The following is a 21,896-nucleotide window of genomic DNA, read 5'->3' as shown; positions in this document are numbered from 1 at the left end:
AAGGGTGCCTGCAATTATTCAAAATTTTAGCTAAGGCCTGAAATAATTTTAATGTACTCAGCACAGATGGAAAATTAGGGCTTGTTCCTGCTGCTTTTGAAGTTAATGGATATTTTGTGATTGACTTTTAATGAGAGTAAGATCCAACCCATAGTTATTAAATTGTAAGCCCTGTGCTGCCGGGTGACAGTCAGAAAACTTGCATTTGCCTAGCAGAGCAATTAATCTTGGTGAAAAGGAAAAAGCATACCCCAAAAGTGTCTGGATAGAGTAAGATCAGCTCAGCACACGCTGTTCATGTAAATGCTCTTCACACAAAAATGGTCACTCACCTTAATGATTTCAGTGCCTCCAGAATCCAAAGAATACAAAACCAAGAGCATCATACTCCAGTATTTTTAGTGAAAAAGAAACAGTAAAATGCATGACTAAATGCACCCCCAAACCAGCAGACAAGAGCATCAACCTGAATGAGATGCAGGTGGTACTTCATGGCTGCTGTAAACATTTTAATCTCCAGAGTGCAAGACTCATGGGTGATACAGCTGTGAATTATGTAGAACTTCATATAGTGCTGGTATGGACTGCTGCTGGCATTTAGGGTTTGGTTTCTTTAAAAAATTTATTTTGTTTTTCTTTTTTAAGGAGATTTCACATTTGCTATGTTATGCACCTTGAAAGGAGCCATCCAAATCAATACCAGAAGTGTTCAAATCTGACATGTGTCCTTTTCATCCTTTCCTTAACGTCTAGCTCTAGTTCAATTCAATAAATCACTCTAAATAATTTTTCTTCATTAGTGAATCAGTTCTCCAGCTGTTTGTAACCTTGCAGTACCCTCCTGACATGTTATTAAAGCAAACTACAAATACTTCACTCTTTCCTATTAAATTAGTCCTTTTGCTGTTCCCATGTTTTTCTCAGTTTTCTTTAACTCCCTTCTGCTGTCTCCTACTGTCCTCTCCACTGGCTAAAAGCAGGGTTTAGTTGTTAGGCATTAATCTTTTGTTTTCCTTCTGTTCCCTTCACATTATGGAGACATTTGCTATTTCCTTTCAGGCAAGATGGCACAAAGAATATATATGTGAAGAGCTAAATTAGGGGTGTAGTTAGGTGCTTGTTCAGCAGTCAGCCAAGGCACCCTGCTGCTCAAGTGCTGTCAGAAATCACTCACATCTGATCCCGTACCTGTGTGCCTGAGGGAGGTGCAGGCTGGCTGGGCTGTGAGACCTCCCATTCCAGTGCTGCCTGAGCCCTTCCCAAAATGGCTCAGTTTTGTTCCTACGTGAACTGCACACCTTGGATCCTATTTGAAAGCAAGTGATTGTTCACCTTGGTGTAGCTACCTAGTGTGTCTGTTTTGATAAGGAAAGTGGCATATCCAGCATTTCAGTCTTTAAATGTCACATAAATCCACGAAGAACTACAACAAACATCTATGAATCTGTCTGTACCGGCTTTGGGGTCTCTAGAGACTTTTAAAACTATCTGGTTTTGCTGGGATGACTCTGAGCATGGAAAAATATGACCTGTTTTGTCCAAAGGAATCTGGGTTTGTGTTGGGTTTGATCATGTCTGTGCGTGAGTCTCACAGGGGCCAGCAAACCTTGCCACCTTTTCAGCACCGAGAAATCTCATTCTCTGACACAGCTACAGTTTTCTTGCTTCAGCTGAGTTGTTAACTTGGGATACACCCATGTCAGGCTTTGAAGTCAGGTGTGGAAACCCTCAGCTTGCTTTGGGCAAGGACAGAGCTGTGGGATGAGGCTTCCCAGGTTGCTCACTTATTCTCTCTGAGAAGTATTTTTTAGACTTCAGTTTCATTCCTTGGTGGAAGGAATTGGTAACTAATCCTGAAGCTGGTAGGTGTGTGGAGCCTTAGGCCAGGCCCACATCTGACTGGCTGGGGGCACAGCTGTCTTACTAGCCTCAGTCAGATGGAAGAGATTTCCCCCTTGCCAGTCCAACACCTTCCTTTCCTGTTTCCATGTGGTGAAGCAGCAATATACTGAAAGAAAACCAAAGGTATGAACATCTCTGGTGGCTGCAAAGTGACACTCATTAGAAAATGTGGACATCTCTCTCACAGGATTTCCAGGCACTGGGGTCTTTGTGAAATTTTAAAAAGGGAGCTTAAGCAGAAAATTGAAGATTGGGAGCCTGAAATGCCATCAAATTTAAATATGGGAAGATTTATTCTTTATGTCTCTGATACAGGAAAGCTCTTGTTCCTGATTTAAAGAATGTGGGACAAATTGTGCTTGGATTTAAGCATATGTCTGAGATTTTTCTTGGCTTTAACCCTATTAGCTCACCGAGACACTGAACTGATCATGCCTCTGTAGAACTTCTTCTGCATGACAAAATAAACCCACATTGTAATGTCATAGTTTTGCAGGACTTCATTCACGATTTAAATATATTAGTTAGGATTCCAGTAAAATCACAGTTGTTTTGAATGAGGTACAAAATACAGATGTAACTTTCACAGAAAGGTTTTGTTTGTTTGTTTATTTTTAAATAAAATAACTTAACTTGTAACTTATGTACAGACATGATAAAAAGTCTGAAATATTTGCAGCACAGATAAGTAATCTATTGAGTGAAAGTTCTTATTTTGTTTTGTAGAATAGATCAGAACACAAGCATTTCACCAAAGGAAGCAACCGATCAATGTAACAGCTTAAATGAGGTAAGCTTAACCAAAAGTTGAAATATGATGTTATAAATTTTAAATAGATGTTTGGGTTTTGTTAATTTTAAGGTCTTGGAATAATGTAATGGCTTGAGAATCTTGGATTGGCTTTTTAGTGAATCTTTCTAGTCATGTTATTGGAGAATAGTTTAAAAAGATGATATGAGACTGCCATAATAGTTTAAAAGCCAGAAGCTAGAGATTTTAAAAATATTTTCAGTCAACTTCTTGCTGCTTTCTATTTGCTCAGGAAAGAATCAAATGCTCAATATTGACTGTGTGAAATGCCATCTTTCAAGAACATTTGATTTTTTTCTCATATTACAGCTCAAAAGTGTTCATCTATTAAATATGTTTTGTTTAAAAATAAGGAGTTCTCAAGGTTGCTACAGCCTGCATAAATAAACTGTGAACAGTACAATGTAGTGTAAAAGGTGCTCTGGTTGTTAGATGGGAGGAAGGGAGAGTTGAAGAGGGGAAGCAAGGAAAGCCAAAGTAACACCTGTGACACTTGAAACAAGCTGTTTTCACACGGAGTGTGCCAGGAGCACAGTGTGAGTGGAGCACAGAAAAGCTGTTTGTGTGATCATATCAAACAATGGATGAGCCTGGGCTAGGTCCTAACAATCAGCAATATACTAGGGGGGGTGGGGGGTAAAACCAAGCTTTGCAGTTGTGCAAAGTGGGAAACCTTGTAAAGCATCTCCCACAGCCTGGGGTACCTGCACAGGAGCACAGAGTGCACCCACACACTGCAGGGGCAGCAGATGATACTGGACCTAAACAAGGAGCAGAAAACATTTTTAGTGCAAAACGAGACAACAGAACAACAGAAGCAGCGGGAAAAGAGAGTAGGGTAGTGGTGAAGAGAAGTCCATTCCTGTTAAATCGTGGAAAAGACAGCTTTGTTTTCCAAACGAGCCAGGGAACATCTGTGTCTATTAATAGATGCCTGACTTTCATTAGGGGAAAACCACAATGTGCCCTTTTAAAGGAATTCAGACTTAATCTTCTCCCTGCAATGAATTATTTCCCTTGCATTTATGTCACTGTTGTGCAGCTCCCTGTTGAAAATCCCAGTGCTAACAGGGGAGGCTTGCTCAGTGACCAGTCTAAGGGAGTGCACTCAGCCTCTGTCAGCCACTTAAGGCCCTGGGGGAAGTAACAAATTATCATTTCTTTTGAGAAACCCCACTGCAAATATTCACTAAAGCTTCCACTTGAAAGCTTCCGTATAAAATCCTTGCAAAGGATGACTTTAAGGTTAAGAGAAAATATTATAATAAATAAATCAGTGTAAGATATTAAAACAGATTATTAGAAAAGATAATTAAAATAAATATAAGATATTAAAATAAATCATTAATAATCAATGAGGAATGAGCAAGGGTTACAACCTCGTGTTTTCTTTTACCAAATCTTAGGTTTTATATATCAGATCTATAGATCAGAACTCCTGCAAACCCACATGGAAATGTATCATAAGAAAATAAATTCTCTTCTAGGATTAGAGAAAATGGTGTCTCTCTTCACTGCTCACCCGTGGCATTATGCAGACCCAGGGCATATCTTGTTCTATCTTATTGTTGCTTGTTCGTTCCCCATAAAGGAAGTTCTGAATTGAAAATGTCATATGCCTTAAGACACAAATATTGCCATAACAGATACTGCAGAGATTTATTTATGTTCACATAAAATATGCCTATCTTATTTTAACCTGAACTCTCAGAATTAAAAAGCTATTCCAATGTGACATATAAAAGCATTAATTTCCTCAGAGTGAAGAAGCTGAACAGGTTGAAATTTGCTCAGTTTCTTTTCTATATGAATCTCTTCAAAGGCCATTAAATGCTGAAAGCTTGGATTATTCTCCTTCTCTGCCCCAGCTGATTTCATAAATCCAGTAAATCCATCAACAAACTGGATATAATAGAATAGCTGCCTTCGTGTCCTGGAGGGGCAGGAGCAGGCCCAAGGGCAGGGTGCAGGCATCCTTTATATCCAGAAACACTTTGTGAGGGTCAGGGTGATATCATTTTTTGCAGAAGGAACCAAGTCTGGGCTTTGCCTCTCGTCCCTTCTGTCAGGCTCCTGACTGAGACTGGGCAGAGTTCATGGCTGGGGCAGTCCTGTTCCCTTTCCCTCTTCCCTCAGTTCTTAAATTTACCAGACCTTAGGAAGTCCACAAGGATGAAACAAAGGATGCTGATAAAAAGTAGTGCTCTGTCAGGGACAGAAGTTATTTCTAAGGCCAGGAATGGCCTCCTGGTCCCATGGTGCTGATCCTGCCAGGTCCCAGTGGGAGAGGGGGTTACTGATGGCACCTACCAAGAAAAAGTTTATAGGCTGTTTCAGGGCACTGCCACTCATTGCCATAGCATTTTGGTGATGCATTGGGAGAATTTGTTCTCTCAGTGTCCCATTCTCCAGAGGGATTTAACAGGGGTGGTGCTTATCTCTAGTTGTAAGGGATTATCTGCCATCTCAGTAATTCCTTGCCCTAAGGCCTCCACTCTGTGTTTTTGATAGTAATGGGTTGGAAGGAGAGATGGTCAGTGGGGTACGGGGTACAGGCTTATTTGTCTGTAGAGATGGTGCCTTTACCACAGGCTGAGCTTCCTCTGCAAATGGCAGTCCTTTTGTACTGTGCCTTCTCCAGCAGGCAAAGGTATGATATTTTAATATCTGTGGTTTCTTAAAGCATTATCAAAAATACCAAACAGGTGATTAGCACTACACTGTCTCTCTCCCTGTTTTCCTCCAGCTTCCTGTGAACGTATTTATTTTTCCATTATTTGGAATAGTGAACCTTGTTTTTTCTTCAGTGGAATTGGCATAGCTCAAGATCTTTGAACTGTCAGCTGCTTTAAGAGGACATAAGAAGAGATAAGAAGCCTTTGTCCAAGACACTTACAATTGCTTCTTTTTCAATACTTTCAGGATACTCTTCTTAAGAGGCAACAATATGGTTATTTTTCCAAAGAAATTTCAGGATCAATTTTAAATATTAATATGTCCTTTCATTTGCATTATCATGGATCAGGAATTACTGCATAAGAAGCACTAGTGTTGGGCACCAGAGGGCAGCTGGAATGAGCATCAGATCTGAAGTGTTTGAGCTGAGTTCGTTAGCAGATATAGAATGCCATAGCTTAAATTACTTCTGTTATACTGGTTCTTCATATAAGAGCTTACTAAAATTGTTGGTGGTACTCACCAAGGCATAACTCTTCCATCTGTGTATTTTAGCTGTTTGTTTTGGCTTCTAACATGTTTAGCCACTTCTTTGCCTGGTTCACCCTGGGCAGCTTTGTGCTTGGCCTTTGCTTAAAGCCATGTCTCCTTATGTGTGTTCCCATAAATATGTGGTGACTTTTCATGGGTGATGTGCTGTGGCAGCACCACAGGACTCAGCTGTGGTTTAGGAGTAAGGTGGGGTTGATGGCATATTCCAAATTCATCATCTCCCTGGCAACATCAAAACGATCAAAGCTACTTAGTCTTTTTCTCCCTACATCAAATCCCTGTCAAGGGCACATTCATGAAAATATATAAGCTATTTCTATTATTATTATTATATGAATTTTTTTAGTGTTTGGCAGTGACTGGAAATTTGCCATCCACCCACCTTCCCCAGATGGGTGAAAAATATCATTTAGAGCAACTGAATATAAACCAGGTGGTGAATTACAGCAGCATTGCTGAAGTATAATGTTTAACAATGTAGTCTGTGGGACTGATTTTATACTGAACTTCCCATAAATATTAATGTATCATAAGAAATAGTGATGCAAAGTGAATGTATTTTCTTGATAGGGGATTTTTCTTGTCAAATGCTTGAAGTAACAGTCCCTGAAGGTTAGGTACTTCTGTCAGACATTCACTCATGTTCTCCTAATTGGTGTGCTCTTCTGGTTTGTTCATCTGTGTTCTCCCTACTTTTCATCAGCTGTTCTCATTACAAGGTCCAGGCTCGCAGCAGAGTCCTCACTGGTTTTTAACTGGTATAGTCATCTTTTGCTAGATGACATTAATGACTGTAAAATGCTTCCCATCTGCTCTGACAATTCCACAGCCACTTTGTTTGGGTTTATCTGGGATGAGAGACAGCGGAAAACGAGACCTGTCATGTCATGAAAACCCTTCCCAAAACAGTGCCGTGGGTATGGTTCAAGTCAGCACCCTTCCCTTGGTAAGGAAATTCGCTGCCATTTGAAAGCTGTTGGGGGTGAGAAGGTTTCCATAATTTTCTTGAATTCTGTAAAAGAAATGAAAGGATCAAGGCTGAAAGTCTTCCCTGCTGTTTTCAGGCAAGCTTGTTTGGTGGGAGTTTTTTTAACCTAAAGCCACTGTCATCCTTGGGTTTATAAAAGGGCTGCCTTACAATAAAGGTAATGCAAAGACATATTAAACTACTGACTACATAGGTGACATTGTTACACAAAGGAAATCAGGCTGATAAACAAATTCATTTTTCACTAAATGAATCAGTACTTTGGTTTCAGAGTGGGGAAAAGCGCTTCTTAGGGCATAAACTTGGGGATTTTTCTTTCTGTTGCAACTCTTATTATTTTCCTAAGAAAATGCTCTTCATAAACATGTACCACTTGGGTGACTTAATGTTATACGTATATTCTGTGTGTGGCAGCTGCTTAATTATCAAGACAGCCTTGTGTGATTGTGTTTTATGACGTTGTAAGCTGTATTTCCCTTGAGATAGAGGATCTGAATGCGTGGGGGTAGTGACTCATTTTGCCCAGTCAGATGGTGATTAGGGCTTTCACGGCATTTACATCACAGCAAGATGCTTGTGTCAGGTTGTACAGTTTAATACTGCATGCAGCATTAAAGTGAGAAACGGACCAAGCGTGACACAGTACCTGGAAGTGCTGTGATAGATAACAAGCCTTGTCCTCGTTGATTTGTCTGCAGCAGGTGACAATGGTGTGTTGATTTTACCTTTGCAGTGGATGGCAAATGACCCAATTGCTCTGTAGAATCAGCAGCACCTAGACAAAAGCCATGTCTACATAGTGAAGTACCTCTAAAAAAGCCAATTAAAAAATACTCTTCCAAGGATCCCACGAGGGAGCGTGTTCTCAGTAACTCTTTGTTCACTGCTCTGTACTGCACTCACAAGCTGGAGAGGGAGATTTGGGGTTTTATGAATGGTAAATGGGGAGGGACATAATGTCATCAGATCGTGATGTCAGGCCAATGAATGAAATACTTCCCTAATGTATTGCTCCAAGCCCAAGAAAAGGGACACCACCTCAGTTCGGCTCCCTAGAATAAATCGTCTTTTGCTGACGAAGTCATCTTTCCCACGTGTCATGAATAATCCATGTAAATTGGGACTTAAATAACCAGGAGTCAAGAAACTCGTGGACCAGTGCACGTTTGTTCCCTTGCCCGTCCTCCCGGTGGAGCACCCCTTCGCAGGCACCGCTCATGGGCTCCGGGAGTTGAAGCGCTGTTGCCGATTCCTGTCGTTCTCCATCCATTCCCAATGTTCTGCTTTTGTCTGCAGAATTCTTTGTTGAAGCTGCAAGCCCTGGAAAGCGAGCTGTGCTCCGCGTTCCTGCCAAGCCAGGAGGAAACCCCCCCGCTGCCGGCGCCCAGGGACGCGGCCCCTCCATCGGCGCAGCCCGGCGGGCAGGCTGATGGGGCCGGCGGTGGAGGTAAGCGGTCCCGCCGGGCTGTGTTCTCATTTGCAATTAGAAAAGAGCCTTGTGACTTGCAGTTTAAAATCAGGTTTGCAGTCAGTCCTCCCGGGAAACGGTGCAGAGCTAATGCAAAGCACCATTTCCTGACGCAAATGCCGTGTAATGTAAAAAGGGGGTGATACCTCTCAAAAGGACAGAAATTAATGGCTGTAACCCTTTGGTTTTCTGAGGGAGAGTCTTACTTTTCAGATAGGTTTTAAGAATTCTGACTCTTTTATTTTCAGTTTTAATCTGCTATTTTTTTCCAAGTAAATTTACGCTCTTTACTTCCTGTGTCTGTATTGTGTGAGATCACCTGCCATATCATGTAATTCTATTTTTGTCATTCTTTTTGTCAGAGCAATATCACTTCATTTCTCCTATTATTGATTTTAATTTAATGCATCAGCAGAGAGATAGCGAAGGTGAGTTGTACAGCATGTGGATTTTAATCATTCATGAACCCGTATTATTACACATATGGGCAAACTGTGGTGTGTTATCTTTCCCTCTTTCCTCAATATGGAAATAAACAGCCCCAAGGCTCGGCACTATTTTTGTCAATTCATAGCTTGCAGTCCCAGGGCTTGGCAGAGTCGTGATGCTCAGCAGAAGAGGAGTCACTGTTTGTGAAAAATAGGTCAAAGGAGTATGACTAATGCATCTCACAGACTAGTGACATGAATACACAAATACCTAAACTGTGCACCATGCGTGGTTCAAATTAAGGCAGGTAGGTAAATCCCTTTGCAGTTGATGTTTCATATGCGAATAAATCTGGGTTCACAAGAACTTACTTTAGAAGCTGTTTGCTCAAGAATTTTCAGCAGAAAATAACGTTATTTACCTAAAAAAAAAAAGTGATAGTGTTCTGCTTAAGAAATTCTAAAGTTGGAGGTTTGCGTTGCAAAATTAAGGAAAAAGGTATGCAGAAGTCAAATTATTATAAAAATGAAGGAATGTGAAAATGCTAAATGTCCTGGGTTTTAGCTAAAAAAAAAACAAAACAAACCAGGAATGCTTTAGCCCAGCAAGGCAAATACTTTAATAGCTCTTGGATACAGGTATGGAACTTGGGCTGGTGCCAGCCTGGGCGTGCATCTGAGGCAGAGACAGGTCTCATGTGTGCTGCACAGAGACATTTTGCAGCTCCTCCGAAATCTGCAGTGACCCCTTTCCTTTGTGACAGGGTGGGGTTTTCCTCCCTTTCCAGTAGTTTACTGCATTATTTTGTTCTGGTAGCTTCATAGTTCATTGTTAGATGGTCCATAATTGTTTCCTGTACTTATTTTTGCTGTTTTGATTAGATTTTCTACTTCCAGTACCCTCTCTGCTCCCATTTGCCCATATGCAGCTACTTGGGGAAATATTGCATGATGTAGCATTTCTCTTGCACAGTTCAGAGCATGCTCTGTCACTCCAGCAGTTCCAACTCTTGCTTTAGTTAAAGCTTCCCTATTTAATGGGTTTTAACATGCAGTCATTCCTGCTAACCTGCTTTGTGGTTTGTGGTATTTTTAGCAACTTGCCATTTTGCACAGGCAGAGCTGGCCCTAATTCTGCCTTTTAAATTACTACTGAGAACTTCTGATGCCCTGAGTTAAGGTGCAGTTGTCACATGGGACTATTGGCTATTTCAGCTCAAACTTGGATGGAATCCAGAGATTTGTACCAGCCTAGGCAGAGTTTTCAGAGAATGTGCCATCTATGCTACGTCTCTAGTTATTAGCTTTTCCTCAATGAATCAGGCAAAATAAACACAATCCTTTCATTTGCATCCCAGTCAACAAAAATTAGAAAGGTATGCATCATATGTATGGTGAATGAAAAGAGAACAGTCTAGTAAAATGACAGGGTATTCCAGGATGCAAATTTTAAGGGGATGAACAGCAACAGGTGACCAAAGTCAGCAATTTCCAGTTTACTTCTGAATATGTAAAAAGAGAATTGGAGCTGCCAAAGTAAGACCATAAAGAATTTCTGGGGGTTACTAAGCTAGTTTCTTAAAGGGGAAAACAGAGAAGAGCAGGGTGTAATTTCTATAGCTTTTGGATATTAGTACACATCAAATATATGACTTGAGCAGTGAGCAGCTGAACCTAACTACAAGAAGTTCTAAATGGCCTTGAAATTAAAAATCCTGGTAGCAGCATTCACAGACATTACACGTTGAGGGCTGAACACATTACAGATGCATATTATTTTTTCTATACAAGAGATTTCAGTGTATTATTGTTTTATTTGGAGAATATCACAGGCATAAATACAGAGTTGTACCATAGGACTTGTTGCCATATGAAGTCCATCTTATGAACAGATTGCATAAGACAGCAAAGCTGGCTTTAAGTCCTGTCCAGCAGATGAGATGGAGTAGATGCCAAGGGGCAACTTACTGGCTTGGGTAGAGGTGGCTTTAATTCTCAGTTTTGTCAAAAATAGAGGCTAAAATTAGACCAGACACATGAACACATGGTCAGTTCATGGGCTACTCTCAGGATAATGCTTAGAGTATTGTTTAGGACCTAAGCAGAACTGGAACCAGGATGATGGCCTTAAGCTTTAATTAAAAATGTGGTTGGTTAGAACTTGTCATCACCGAGGTGTTTCACTATGACAGTAATCAGGCCATGTGAATGAATCAGTTTGAATTATTTGCTGACCACTTACGAACAGAGGCAGTAATTTAATGCACCTGTAGTAGGGTTGGAACTAAAGCCCTTCTTGGGCCATACCAAAGTTGCACTAGTGTGCACAGCCCTGGTGCCAAGGAAATGGAAGTGCCCTGGCCTTTGGGAAGTATTCCCAAATTCATCTGGCATGCAGGTTGTCTCCTTTTCTGAATAAAACAACCTCCTTGAGTTTTGTGTGTTTTCACGCTGGAGCTGCACCAGCCACTACCTGTCCTTTGCATTTATCTTCAAGGAGTGTTCAGTCTTGAATGTGTGCTTTTCTTCCACTTCTGAGACTGGGTTGGCCCCAGGAAAATTGCCTGGTTGTAAATGTGAAAAGGAGCAAGTGTCTGTGACCCCATGGTTTATCAGCAGTACAGTCTTCTGCAAGAGGGGTAGTTCTAGGTCCACAGGAAATCAGAGTTTAAATGTTGGAAAGTTGTTTCCTGCACCTGTCATACACAGACCAGCTGATCTTTTTATCACATCATTTTCCTTTCACAGCGAGGGGATTGCTACTTAATATGACTATAAAGGAATTTATTCCTAATAATAACAGAGCATGAGAAATCTGTGAAACTATTCTTAGTCAACCCACTTCACAGTGATTGTATATTTCTTGAAGTTCAAAGATGGTGAAATTAAAGAAAGGAAGCCAGGTTCTTCTCATTGACAGTCTTCAGAGTAAAAAAGCCCCAGCAACAACAGCAGACCAAAACCCAACCAAAACTATAATTTTTTAAAAAATCTTACAGGGTAAGGAGACAGTACTTGCCAAAAAGAGATAACACTTTTGTTTGCAGAACAGCAATTATTCCAGCCATTATCACTGTGTGCTGTCAGTACCTGATTTCCCATGGCTTATACAGTTCTCTACCCTTACTTCTCCCAGATGCCTTTCTGGATCTCTGTGGGAGGATTTGAATCTCACACATGATTTAGGAGACTTGGGTGTTGCTCTGGTACCTTGGAGAGGGGAATTTGACCTTCATAGTATGAGGTATTTAGAGGAAAGGTGCAAGGTTGGAATTAAAAATCAGCCACATTGTCTCATCATGAAAATGCTTAACATAATTATTGATGATGCTGCCAAGAGTAGATGAGTTTATAGATACAAAGGTCACATGCAACTTTTGCATGACAGACTAAACTGTGATTATACAGTAGGATTTTTTTGTTGTCTGTAAAGCAAAAACGGGTGGATAGTGCCCAATACAATGATATTTTAGGCCATTGTAACTACTATATGTTAAATTAATAGTTGTTTTTTTGTGAAGGCTGCCACTCGAGAGCTGTTTTTTCCCCCACTATCCCAGTGCAGCAATAGGGATTTGCAGCTTTGGTATCTCTTGGGCAGAGGGCAAATAAAATGTAATGCAAAGATTCCATTAAAATCCTGACAGAAATACCCACTCAGCATAGGAATGTCATGTCCCATGTGCAAAGGAGAAAATCAAAAGAAAGTGAAGGTGAAAGAACTTACCTAAACCTGCCAGTTCTTCTGTGAGTAAATCCATGTACAGTTGTTTTCCTGTGCAGTTTTAGACTTTAATTGAATAAAAAGATTCTGTGAAATGTATTAGAATGCAAGCCATATGGAAAATATAACACTGATCAGAAATCACATGCATGCTGCCTGGAAATCCAAAATAAATGAACTAAATATATGAATTAAAATATATGAATTAAAAAACTGTATATATAAATGGGTTTAGAAAAAAAAATAACATACCTGGTGTAAAATATTATGTGCTGTGGAAATTGCTGTAGGGGGACCTGAGACAGAGCATAATCTTTGCTTTAACAAAGCAAAACGCAGAGAATTTTGGGCAAGGACTTTTATGAATGTGGAATTTCTCCCTAAAAAGTATAATCTGCTTTAAATTGCAATCATCTGATAGCAAAAATGTGGATTAGGCTACATCATCCTCACCCACAACTACTGAGGGTGAGGAATAAGATACAATGATTATTCCCTTTAATGTACTCATGTACAGCAAAGGGAAGATGAACTCTGGATATTCCCTGGAGGTAGGCACTGTAATGTGCCCATTAGTTTTCATGTCACCCATAAACAGAACCAGTGAGATGAAGTTCACCAATTCCTACTTTTTTCTTGATCACCACTATAAAACAATTTTACCTTTTGAGGCACCTGGGGTGAGGTTTCCATTCACAGTCCAAGACACTGTTAACATGGTATCACAAGCATGACTCCTCCAGGCAGCAGTCACTGCCCACTTACCTTGAATAACTAACTGGAATATTACTGGTGGTGGTTGCTATTTTCATATCCTATGTTCTTTAGACCCATAGGTATGTTCCTTCAAACCTTAACAAAAATCTGCAAGCAGCCCTGGAGGTTCTCGGCATCAGGGCACATTATATTTTTGATCTTCCTTTCTCTTTGCCAAGGCAGTAAATGATAAATCACAAAGTTAATCTTACTTTGCACACTCGTCATCTACTCCAGAAATGTGGCTCTCAAAAGCAAACAGATCTATGAAAATACAGGTAGTGCTGCCATTCTGGGAAACTCTCCATCTTTATATTATACTTCATTATTTATAAACACACCCATCTAGCTTCTCCTGTGGAACTCAGAAATGATTTAGGTTAAGCCAGTAACTGTACTTCTCTTCAGTCATCCTCAGTCCCGTGTTCATCCTGCATGTGACACTTTGCTGAACTGTTTGCTGTTTACTTTGAGCCCTTCTGCAAGGAAAGATTTGCATTCACCTTGGTAGCTCAGTACCTTGTGAGTGACCCCCAGTCCACACTGATTTGTACTTTCTTTCCAGAGCCTGTGCCAGCCCACAGAGACTGGCAGAACGACATGGAGAGCAGCCCACAGGAACATCACTCCCTAGGGACCAGTCGACTGCTGTATCACATTACAGATGGAGACAATCCTCTTTTGTCACCACGCTGCTCTATCTTTAGCCAAAGCCAGAGATTTAATCTAGACACAGAGTCTGCCCCTTCTCCACCAAGTGCTCAGCCTTTCATGGTGTAAGAAAATGTATTTTAATTCTTATGTGTCTTTAAAACTTTTTCTGCAATCCACAGCCTTTGACTCTTCATGGGTTTTTTTAAGTCACTGTCATGTCATAAACAGGAAATTTTTCATATTGTGGCGTATTTTGACATGGATAATTTGCAGTACCATAAATAGGAACTAGTGTTCCCTCAGTCATAACAGAGGACATTGTTTGAAATCTTTGTTAACTACAGTTAGCAAGGACAGTTTTAAATGTCAGTTAGTAATCAGTGTGATAAGACAAAGTGGCATAATACTAAAAATTTCAGCTGTAACTGAACTACAGTTTGAGCCATTCACTGGATGTGACAGTGTCAAACAGCATATGAACTATTCATATATATGATTTCCAGAAACCAAGCTGTGAGTTACAGACAGAAATCAAACTTTCTTAAAAGCTCATATACATAGCTTCATCTGCATATGGATAATAATCAGATCTGTTGATTTGCAACTGTAAATAATTAAAAACTAAACTGCCTTCAGAATGATAATGATTATTCCCAGCAATGAAAAACTCCCTGCACTTAGTTTTGCAAATCATGTCATTACATTCTCCTGTTATAGCTGGAAGATTTGTGAATTAAGATATGGGTGTTAAATGTAAATAATGGATCAGGGTTTGACTTACTAGATTAACTTTTTTTCCAAAATATTCAGAAATCCCACAATTAATTATAAAAAGAGAGAATGAAAGACAGACAGTGAACCCATTATTATACCCTAGGGGTACCTTCAAGCAAAAGCAATTATTTTATGCTTACTTTGTAAAAGTAAGCTGTCTCTATCTTGTGAAACAACCTAGCTGTGAATTCTGAAGTGCTAAGAAAGGGTTAAAGTGTGCCTGAAAAAAGGCAAGGGCCATTATAGCCAGTTCTTAGATCCAGCAACTATTATTTTTGCTTTTGCAGGCCAAGAAGTTCTTCCAGATGTAACTGTGAAGACTGCAAAGAACCACAGACAGTAACACAACTTACCAAGCATTTGCAGAGCCTCAAGAGAAAAATTAGGAAGTATGAAGAAAAGTTTGAGCAAGAAAAAAAATACCTGGTAAGATAATAATTGAAAAAAAGAGGGAGGCAAGGATCCCAGTGTATTTAAACTTATGCAAAACAATACAAGAAAGGGTATTTTTAGTAAAATGAAATGGGAAAAATTTCAATGAGGGAATATCTTTTTAGCATCTTCCAGTGTAAGCAGTAGTTCTGAGACTCTAATTTACATTTTCTTTGGATTACCTTTGTTGCAAAATATCCATCTTTGAGAAGTGTGAAGCAGTGAAATGTAGCTGATGATGCAAAAATGCAAAATGATGCAAAAAATGAAAAAATGAAAAAAAAAAGATGAAAAGCTACTTATTCACTTTGTAGAACTCATTTGCTTGGAAACTGTTGCTCCTCTGTGCAGATTCCTTCTTTCAGGCAGACTCCTGTAAACCTCCAAAGTGTGGGGCTCAACAGAAGCTGATGGCAGAAATTAAGAGAAATAAAACTTATGGGAGGTTGTTTGAGGTCAGTGGTGAGCGCTGTGCCCTCTGTGCAGGATTGTTCATATCGAGCTGGTTTGTGTAATGTGAATTGTGCAGCTTAAACATATCAAGGAATGTGTACAATATGAAATAGGGAAGTTTGTGATATTTTCTGACCATATTAAAATTAATTACATATTACCTTGTAATCCCATTGATGACTGAAAACTTAAACTTGTGAATTGTATGGCCCAGTGGTCATCATATGCTCCCAGGAGAAAAATTTTATACATAATCCTCACACTGTGACCAGGAAAAAAAATATTTTAGAGGCTTAATTTTGCAAAACTGTTATGCCATTTTAAATATCTTGAGTTTTGAAGATCCAGTGTAAATTGATTTAAACTTGGAGACAATTTCTAAATGCAAAGAAAGAACTGATATAGATTTAGTCGTTTGCTACTTTTGAGATGACTCTAGCACAGGACTTTTTCATTTGATTATTTAAGCAGGTCAGTGGAAATTTTTTAAGTGCTGTTTCCCAGCAGAATCCCTGTCTTAAAGCAAGGGCTTATCCCTGCAAGGGACAGAGAGCTTCAGTTACCATCCTGGAAATCACTTGGGAACTTGACTAAAATTGGGTATTTGATCAATCCTTTTGAAGTCACTGAGGTTATTTACCCGATTAGTCAGAGACTTAGATGTTGTTGGGTCTTTTTTAGGATCAGAGACAAAACACCCAGATCCATGTAGCACTGTGCCACAATGGGGCACAGATAAGTCGTGACAAATTAATGCCACGATCAAGCCAAGTGCTCTGCATGGCCCGGTGACACCATGCAGTGGGAACTACGGGCATTTTGGAGCACAAAGGGTTTTGTCTGTTTGATCACTTAACTCTCAATTCCTTCTGTTTCTTTACATTCTTTACATTTGTCTTTGCATTCAGCCTTCCCATGGTGACAAGACTTCCAATCCTGAAGTTCTGAAATGGATGAATGCTTTGGCCAAAGGTCGGAAGCAGCTCAAAGGTACATAATAATAGAACGTCGCTTTCCCTTTATTGCTGAAGCTTTTGGAAGTAGGAATGTACCTGGAATATTTTAGAGTCAGTTGTCTAACATCACTGCTCTGCTTATTTTTCACAGTGCATGCCAATAAGGCTTTCAAAGGCAACAGAGATATTAGGGGATATGACTTGCCTTGATTCCTGAAAGCAGGGATTAAAGTAAGCCAGTTCAACCTTCATAGCAAGGCTAGAAAGGGGAAGGGGAAAAAGACACCGTCTCTCCCTTATCACTATAAACATTCATGCAAAAGGCAATGCTATTTTGAATATTTTCATGAGTGCCTGAAATAGAGAAGTTAAAACTTTCCTTGTAATGGCACAAATGTAGGTGCAACTGTTTCTTTATGACTGAGGATATTCATCTCTAAAGATTTTATTTATTTTGATCATAAGAACAGATCTTTCCTTGGTATTAGATTTGGTCTTGAGGGTCAGGTTTTGCCCTTGACTGTCTGCGAACCACTCCATTAACGTCTAGGGGTGTATCACATGCTTTCCCTCAGGGAGAATGTAGCCAAGACAGATTGATTTTTTTCTTAAGGCTATTTATAATTTATCTAAATCTTTTTTTCCCCCTGTTATAAATGGATTCTCACTACTAGATAAATTGTAGTACTATCTTTCATCTCTGTTCTGGATGTAGTTAATAATGTAGATATAGAGGCTGTGATTGTGGTAAGTAAAGAATTAGAAACCCATCTTTCAGTAAATTTCTTCTGGAAAATTCTCCCTTGATCCCTGTAAGATTTCATCATCATCATTATGGTTATTATTTTTGTTGTTGTTGTTTTTCCTTGAACTTTGTGTTACAAATCCAGGAAATACAAGTGAGAAGAAATGGCTGATCTACATAGTTAACTTTCTGAAAATAATCTTTCTGACTCAACCATTGCTTCTCCTAGCCAGAGGTCTAGTGTTCATAGATCAGCCTCACCTTCACACCTAAAATGCTTAATCCTGTGACAATCCTTGATTTTATTATCCTGAATAATGGCACTGCTTTTAAGTGAAGTGAGATTCATGAGATTAACATGACAAGTACAACTGAAATGGAAAACACTCAGGTGCTTCTTAGGTCCTTCTCCAAGTTCATAAGGCTTGTCCATCCTTTCTAGCTCTGTGGGTTTACTAAAAAATACTGATTTTCCCTGCCAAGCTGGCCTATATCCTCAGACTTGTCACAGCTAAAAAATTTTATTACTACTTCTGCATGGATTTCAACAAATTTAACACATGTGGAGCCATCAATCTCCTGCCTTGCCCAAGGTGCTGCACCAGCCAGATGTGTGCTATGAACAAAGTCTGATTTTACAGGAGATAATTCAGATTGCAATTCAATTTCCTCGTTGCTCTGTGCAGGTCTCTGGAGCTCCAGGGTCTTTGGCTTGGTGTCAAGCTAATATACTCACACACTTTATCACATCCAGGCAGGTTGCTGACTGGGAAGCTGTCTGTCTTCTGGGTTGCTCAGATGCTCTTCTGGCAAGGGAAGTGGCTGTTTCTCCACCTGAGCCTGGCTTAGGGCAGTGCAGTCTCTGGAAGGGAGGTGGATGGTTTAAATTGCACTGGAGAGCAATGTTGGTTATCCAGCAGCCTGGCATGGAGGGCTCTGTGGCACAGCTTGGCCCCCACAGCCCTTCTCATTCTCCTCCTCCCTTGTGCAGCAGCACAGGAGGGCAGAGAAGCCCAGCTCGGGTGAGAGGGGAGCAGATGCTGCAGAGACACTGCTCTGGCTTGGGAAGGTGTCTGTGAAAGATGCATCCTTGGACAGCAATGCCCACACCAGGCACAGGCATGTTCTTACTTATCCAGAGAGTACACAGGCTTAGCGAGGAGGAGAGGAATGAGAGAGCTCTGCCTTCATATTCCCCCCACACCTAACCTCCCATAAATATTTTCTCACTGTTTTTCCTTTTAAGCCCCTTTCTTAACCTCACTCCCACTGAAATTCAGCACTAATTCCTACCCAGACCCCACTCCATAACTCAGTGCCTCTTCAGTCCTCACCTTTTGTGTCAAAGATGGCCTTGGAGGAAAAAGAGAATTACACATGTGCTGTAAATTTCATTGTCATGGACACATCTCATCACTTGACCATTGTATTTCCCTTTAACCAGGTAAAAGATTTACATGTTAAAGTGAAGCAGAATTACTTTCCTATATATCTGTGGTATGATGAAAATTGTATGCAAAAATTAGGAAAGTTTTGTTTTGTTGTTTGTTTGTTTGTTTGTTTGTTTTCTGGTAGCATCAGAGGAAACTGCTTTGCAAATATTTCTAATTTTTTCTAATCTTGCCATGTAATTGGCCTTTCAGAACTGAAACTCAGAATTACAGAAGAGCAAAACTGCACCTCCACAGCACCCCAAAGAAATGACCATTGTGAAAGCACTGGGACCTCTAATGAGGCTGGCACACAGGAGGCCACGAGCATGGAACCAGCTCCCTCAGTGGAAGAAACCATGGATAGCGTATTGAGGCGACTGAAGGAGAAAAGACAACACTTTCACCTTCCTGAGACTATTAAGGTATTTAACAAGCATGGCTGTTTCCTTCAGGACTTTATCACCTGAGGCAGGTTATTAGTGTGTAGCTGTCTCAGGGGGTGTGTGCATCCTCTGTCGTCTGGCACTGCAGTGCAACTTCTCTCTAATGAGATGGGAACTCTAGTGCAGTTCCTGAAGTGATCTCTCTGAGAAGAGTTTCTCAGACAAAGAGGTGCAGAAGGCTTTTTCAAGTAGAGCTAAGCACCTTTTGCTCAGAGATGCCTGTGTAGAACAGTTTGCCAGGCACTGCTAGAACCTGCCTACTTGAGGCTGCGTATCCCCATGTGGAAGATGGTGACAGCAAAAGCAATCCCATCTTCAGCCCCCAGAAACTGCATGACTAAAAACCTTCCTGAAGTTCTTTTGATGATAAAGGTCCTCTCTCACCTGAGAGATGCTGAAAGCCTCTGCCCAGTCGATGGTCTGAGGTCATGAGGAGAGCACAACCATCCAGACAGCTTTGCCCTTCTATCTTGTGCGTTTACTTGTGCTGATGCTGTCTCTGCTCTTCCATGTTCTCAATTAGGAGCAATATTCCATTAGACATGATTGCTTGGCTGGGTAATTAATTTTGGTTTTGAGCTACTACATATTTTAAAGTTTTGCTGCACCTTCCCGTTCTCAGCACACTGTAGGGTTGTCTGAAGCAGTACATCCCACCCATAAAAATACTTTTCGGGGGGGCTGTTTTTGCTGTCCAGTGGTGTTGCTGTTCTGATGCTGTAGAACCAAGCAAGGCAATAAATTCTGCCCTCAAAAGTGTCTAAAATCTAAACATTGACAGTAGCATTTAGACTCTAGTTGGTGAACAAAAAAGGGGACAAGGGGGACAAGGAGGGATGAAGAACTAAATGCTAAACTATGTGAGAACTAAAAAATTATTCTGGGTGGATTTCAGAGAGTACCCAGCAGAGATAATTTTTAATTTTTGTTTTGCTTCTATTCTTAGTTCTTAAACAACTAGTTGCTATATAAAAACCAGAACTGTGCATAACAATGCCATGCTTCTGAGATCTTGAGCTCTGTATACATGACTGATTTTTAAATTGTTTCTTTTTATATGCTACTTTTTAAAAACCTGAAATGGAAAAAGTGTTTCATAACCAGAAAACAAAAGAAGACAACAAAACCATGCTGTTCTGTATATAGTCCTAAAATTCCCACAGTGCAGACTGTAGGATAATATTTTCAGGTTTTAAATTGTTTTTTATTACGCAAGGAGTGAGATCAGATGACACCAAAACAGATGTCAGTGAGGAAATTCTGTCCAAAAAACTCTTATAAGAGTAAGCTGGGTGTGGGTCTCTGTTCCATTAATTTTTCAATTTATTGGACTTTTCCTGATTTTCCAAGAGGGCATCCTAAATCTGTGCAACGGCAGTGCTGTCTTGAAATATTCTCACAGAGAAAAGAGTAATGGAAATTAAATGTTTGCGCAAGTCATTATTTTCAAATGCTTTTTTTAAGAGGTCTTATTTATTTTCTTCTTGTATTCTTGTGGAGAGAACTTGTGTTGAGAGAACTGTTTGTTAGCAAAGGTGTTTAGTAATAGTTACACCAAACTGCTGGGGAACAGAAGTTTGAGTAGGAATAACATGAAATCAAATTGATCTATTTCAAAATTATATATTTTAGTAGCTCCCCAAGTATAACATTAAAAAATATTGGATTTTGATTATGACTCATCCTGGACTTTTGGGGGAGAATGAGGTTTATAGCACTTGGAGATGCAAAATGAATCAAGGATGGTTCCAGCAAAGATCAAAGGCTTCATTTCAGCTACACACAAGTTTGCAGTTACTGTAGATATTTTTTATGTGCAACATTTTATCTTGTATATAACATTTAGATCTTGTAGAAGAATCTGAGCCACATTAATAGTATAGTAAATAGCAGCTAAATGTTTCTTTTTTTTTCAATATTTAGTTATTTTGGGCAAGGATGGTGTTTCTATAAAAGCCTGCCAAGTTGTCCTCTGAAGTTCTGCTGTGGAAAGCATCTAAGGCCCTGTTGAAATAGAAATGAGAGAATGTGTGTCCTTCAGAGAGGTGCAGAGTAAAATCCCAGTGTTCCTAAAGAGCACAGACCACAAGACCTGAATACAAAATAGCAGAATGTGGTTTCCAGAACAAAACATCCCTCCTGCAAAAGAGCCTGTGAGTGAAGTTACTAAATGAAAAGGTGTAGAGAAAATTGGGATTGGCCTGTGAATGGCTCAGTAACCCACAAGGGGATGGCCACCTCTCACTGTTTGTGTCACCAGCTCCTTGTGCAGGGCGATGGTGGTTTATGTAATAATTCACCTTCTTTCTACTTCTGTGTAAAAGGCTGCTTTGCAATGAGCCACCACACATCCCCAAGAGGCAGACTTCGGCCCTGGGAACCTGGACTCTGTGTCTGCCTGGAAACAAAGCACCTCTTTTGAGAGGCCCCAGGCAGGTCCAGCCCTTGCTGTCACACTGTCTGTCCTTCTGTCCTCAGTTTGTATTTTCTGTCTGTATAAACAACAGTGGGAGATGTTGGCAATGCAGGGGACAGACTAGTAAGGAAATCAACTGTGTACAGCTCTCTGTTCCAAGTTATGAAAACCAAACTACTTAGCTTTAGGTGAAGTCTCCTTTTTCTTTCTTTATATGCCACAAACAATTTTTGCCTTATGTTTAGTTTGAATGTTTGCAGTCTGTCCCCCAAGGCCTTTCTCAGA

At 40.1% G+C, this 21,896-nt stretch overlaps 1 protein-coding gene across 2 annotated transcripts in view; it reads left to right on the top strand.

Annotated features, from left to right (window-relative positions):
- Nucleotides 1-21,896, top strand: part of FAM13C (family with sequence similarity 13 member C) — a 51,731-nt gene that overhangs the window by 19,218 nt on the left and 10,617 nt on the right. For both annotated transcript variants that reach the window (XM_051800217.1, XM_051800218.1), the window contains 7 exons: nt 2,629-2,692; nt 8,226-8,376; nt 8,760-8,825; nt 13,871-14,081; nt 15,021-15,159; nt 16,527-16,608; nt 18,963-19,174. In XM_051800217.1, the coding sequence (XP_051656177.1) occupies nt 2,629-2,692; nt 8,226-8,376; nt 8,760-8,825; nt 13,871-14,081; nt 15,021-15,159; nt 16,527-16,608; nt 18,963-19,174 (925 nt within the window). The remainder of the gene's footprint in view (nt 1-2,628; nt 2,693-8,225; nt 8,377-8,759; nt 8,826-13,870; nt 14,082-15,020; nt 15,160-16,526; nt 16,609-18,962; nt 19,175-21,896) is intronic.

This window comes from Manacus candei, unplaced genomic scaffold (genome assembly GCF_025592945.1).
Source record: "Manacus candei isolate 608988 ecotype Guabito, Panama unplaced genomic scaffold, ASM2559294v1 h1tg000050l, whole genome shotgun sequence".
NCBI classification, from domain to species: domain Eukaryota; kingdom Metazoa; phylum Chordata; class Aves; order Passeriformes; family Pipridae; genus Manacus; species Manacus candei.
The sequence above is the reverse complement of the archived record's forward strand: the minus strand, read 5'-3'. Positions and strand labels throughout refer to the sequence as shown.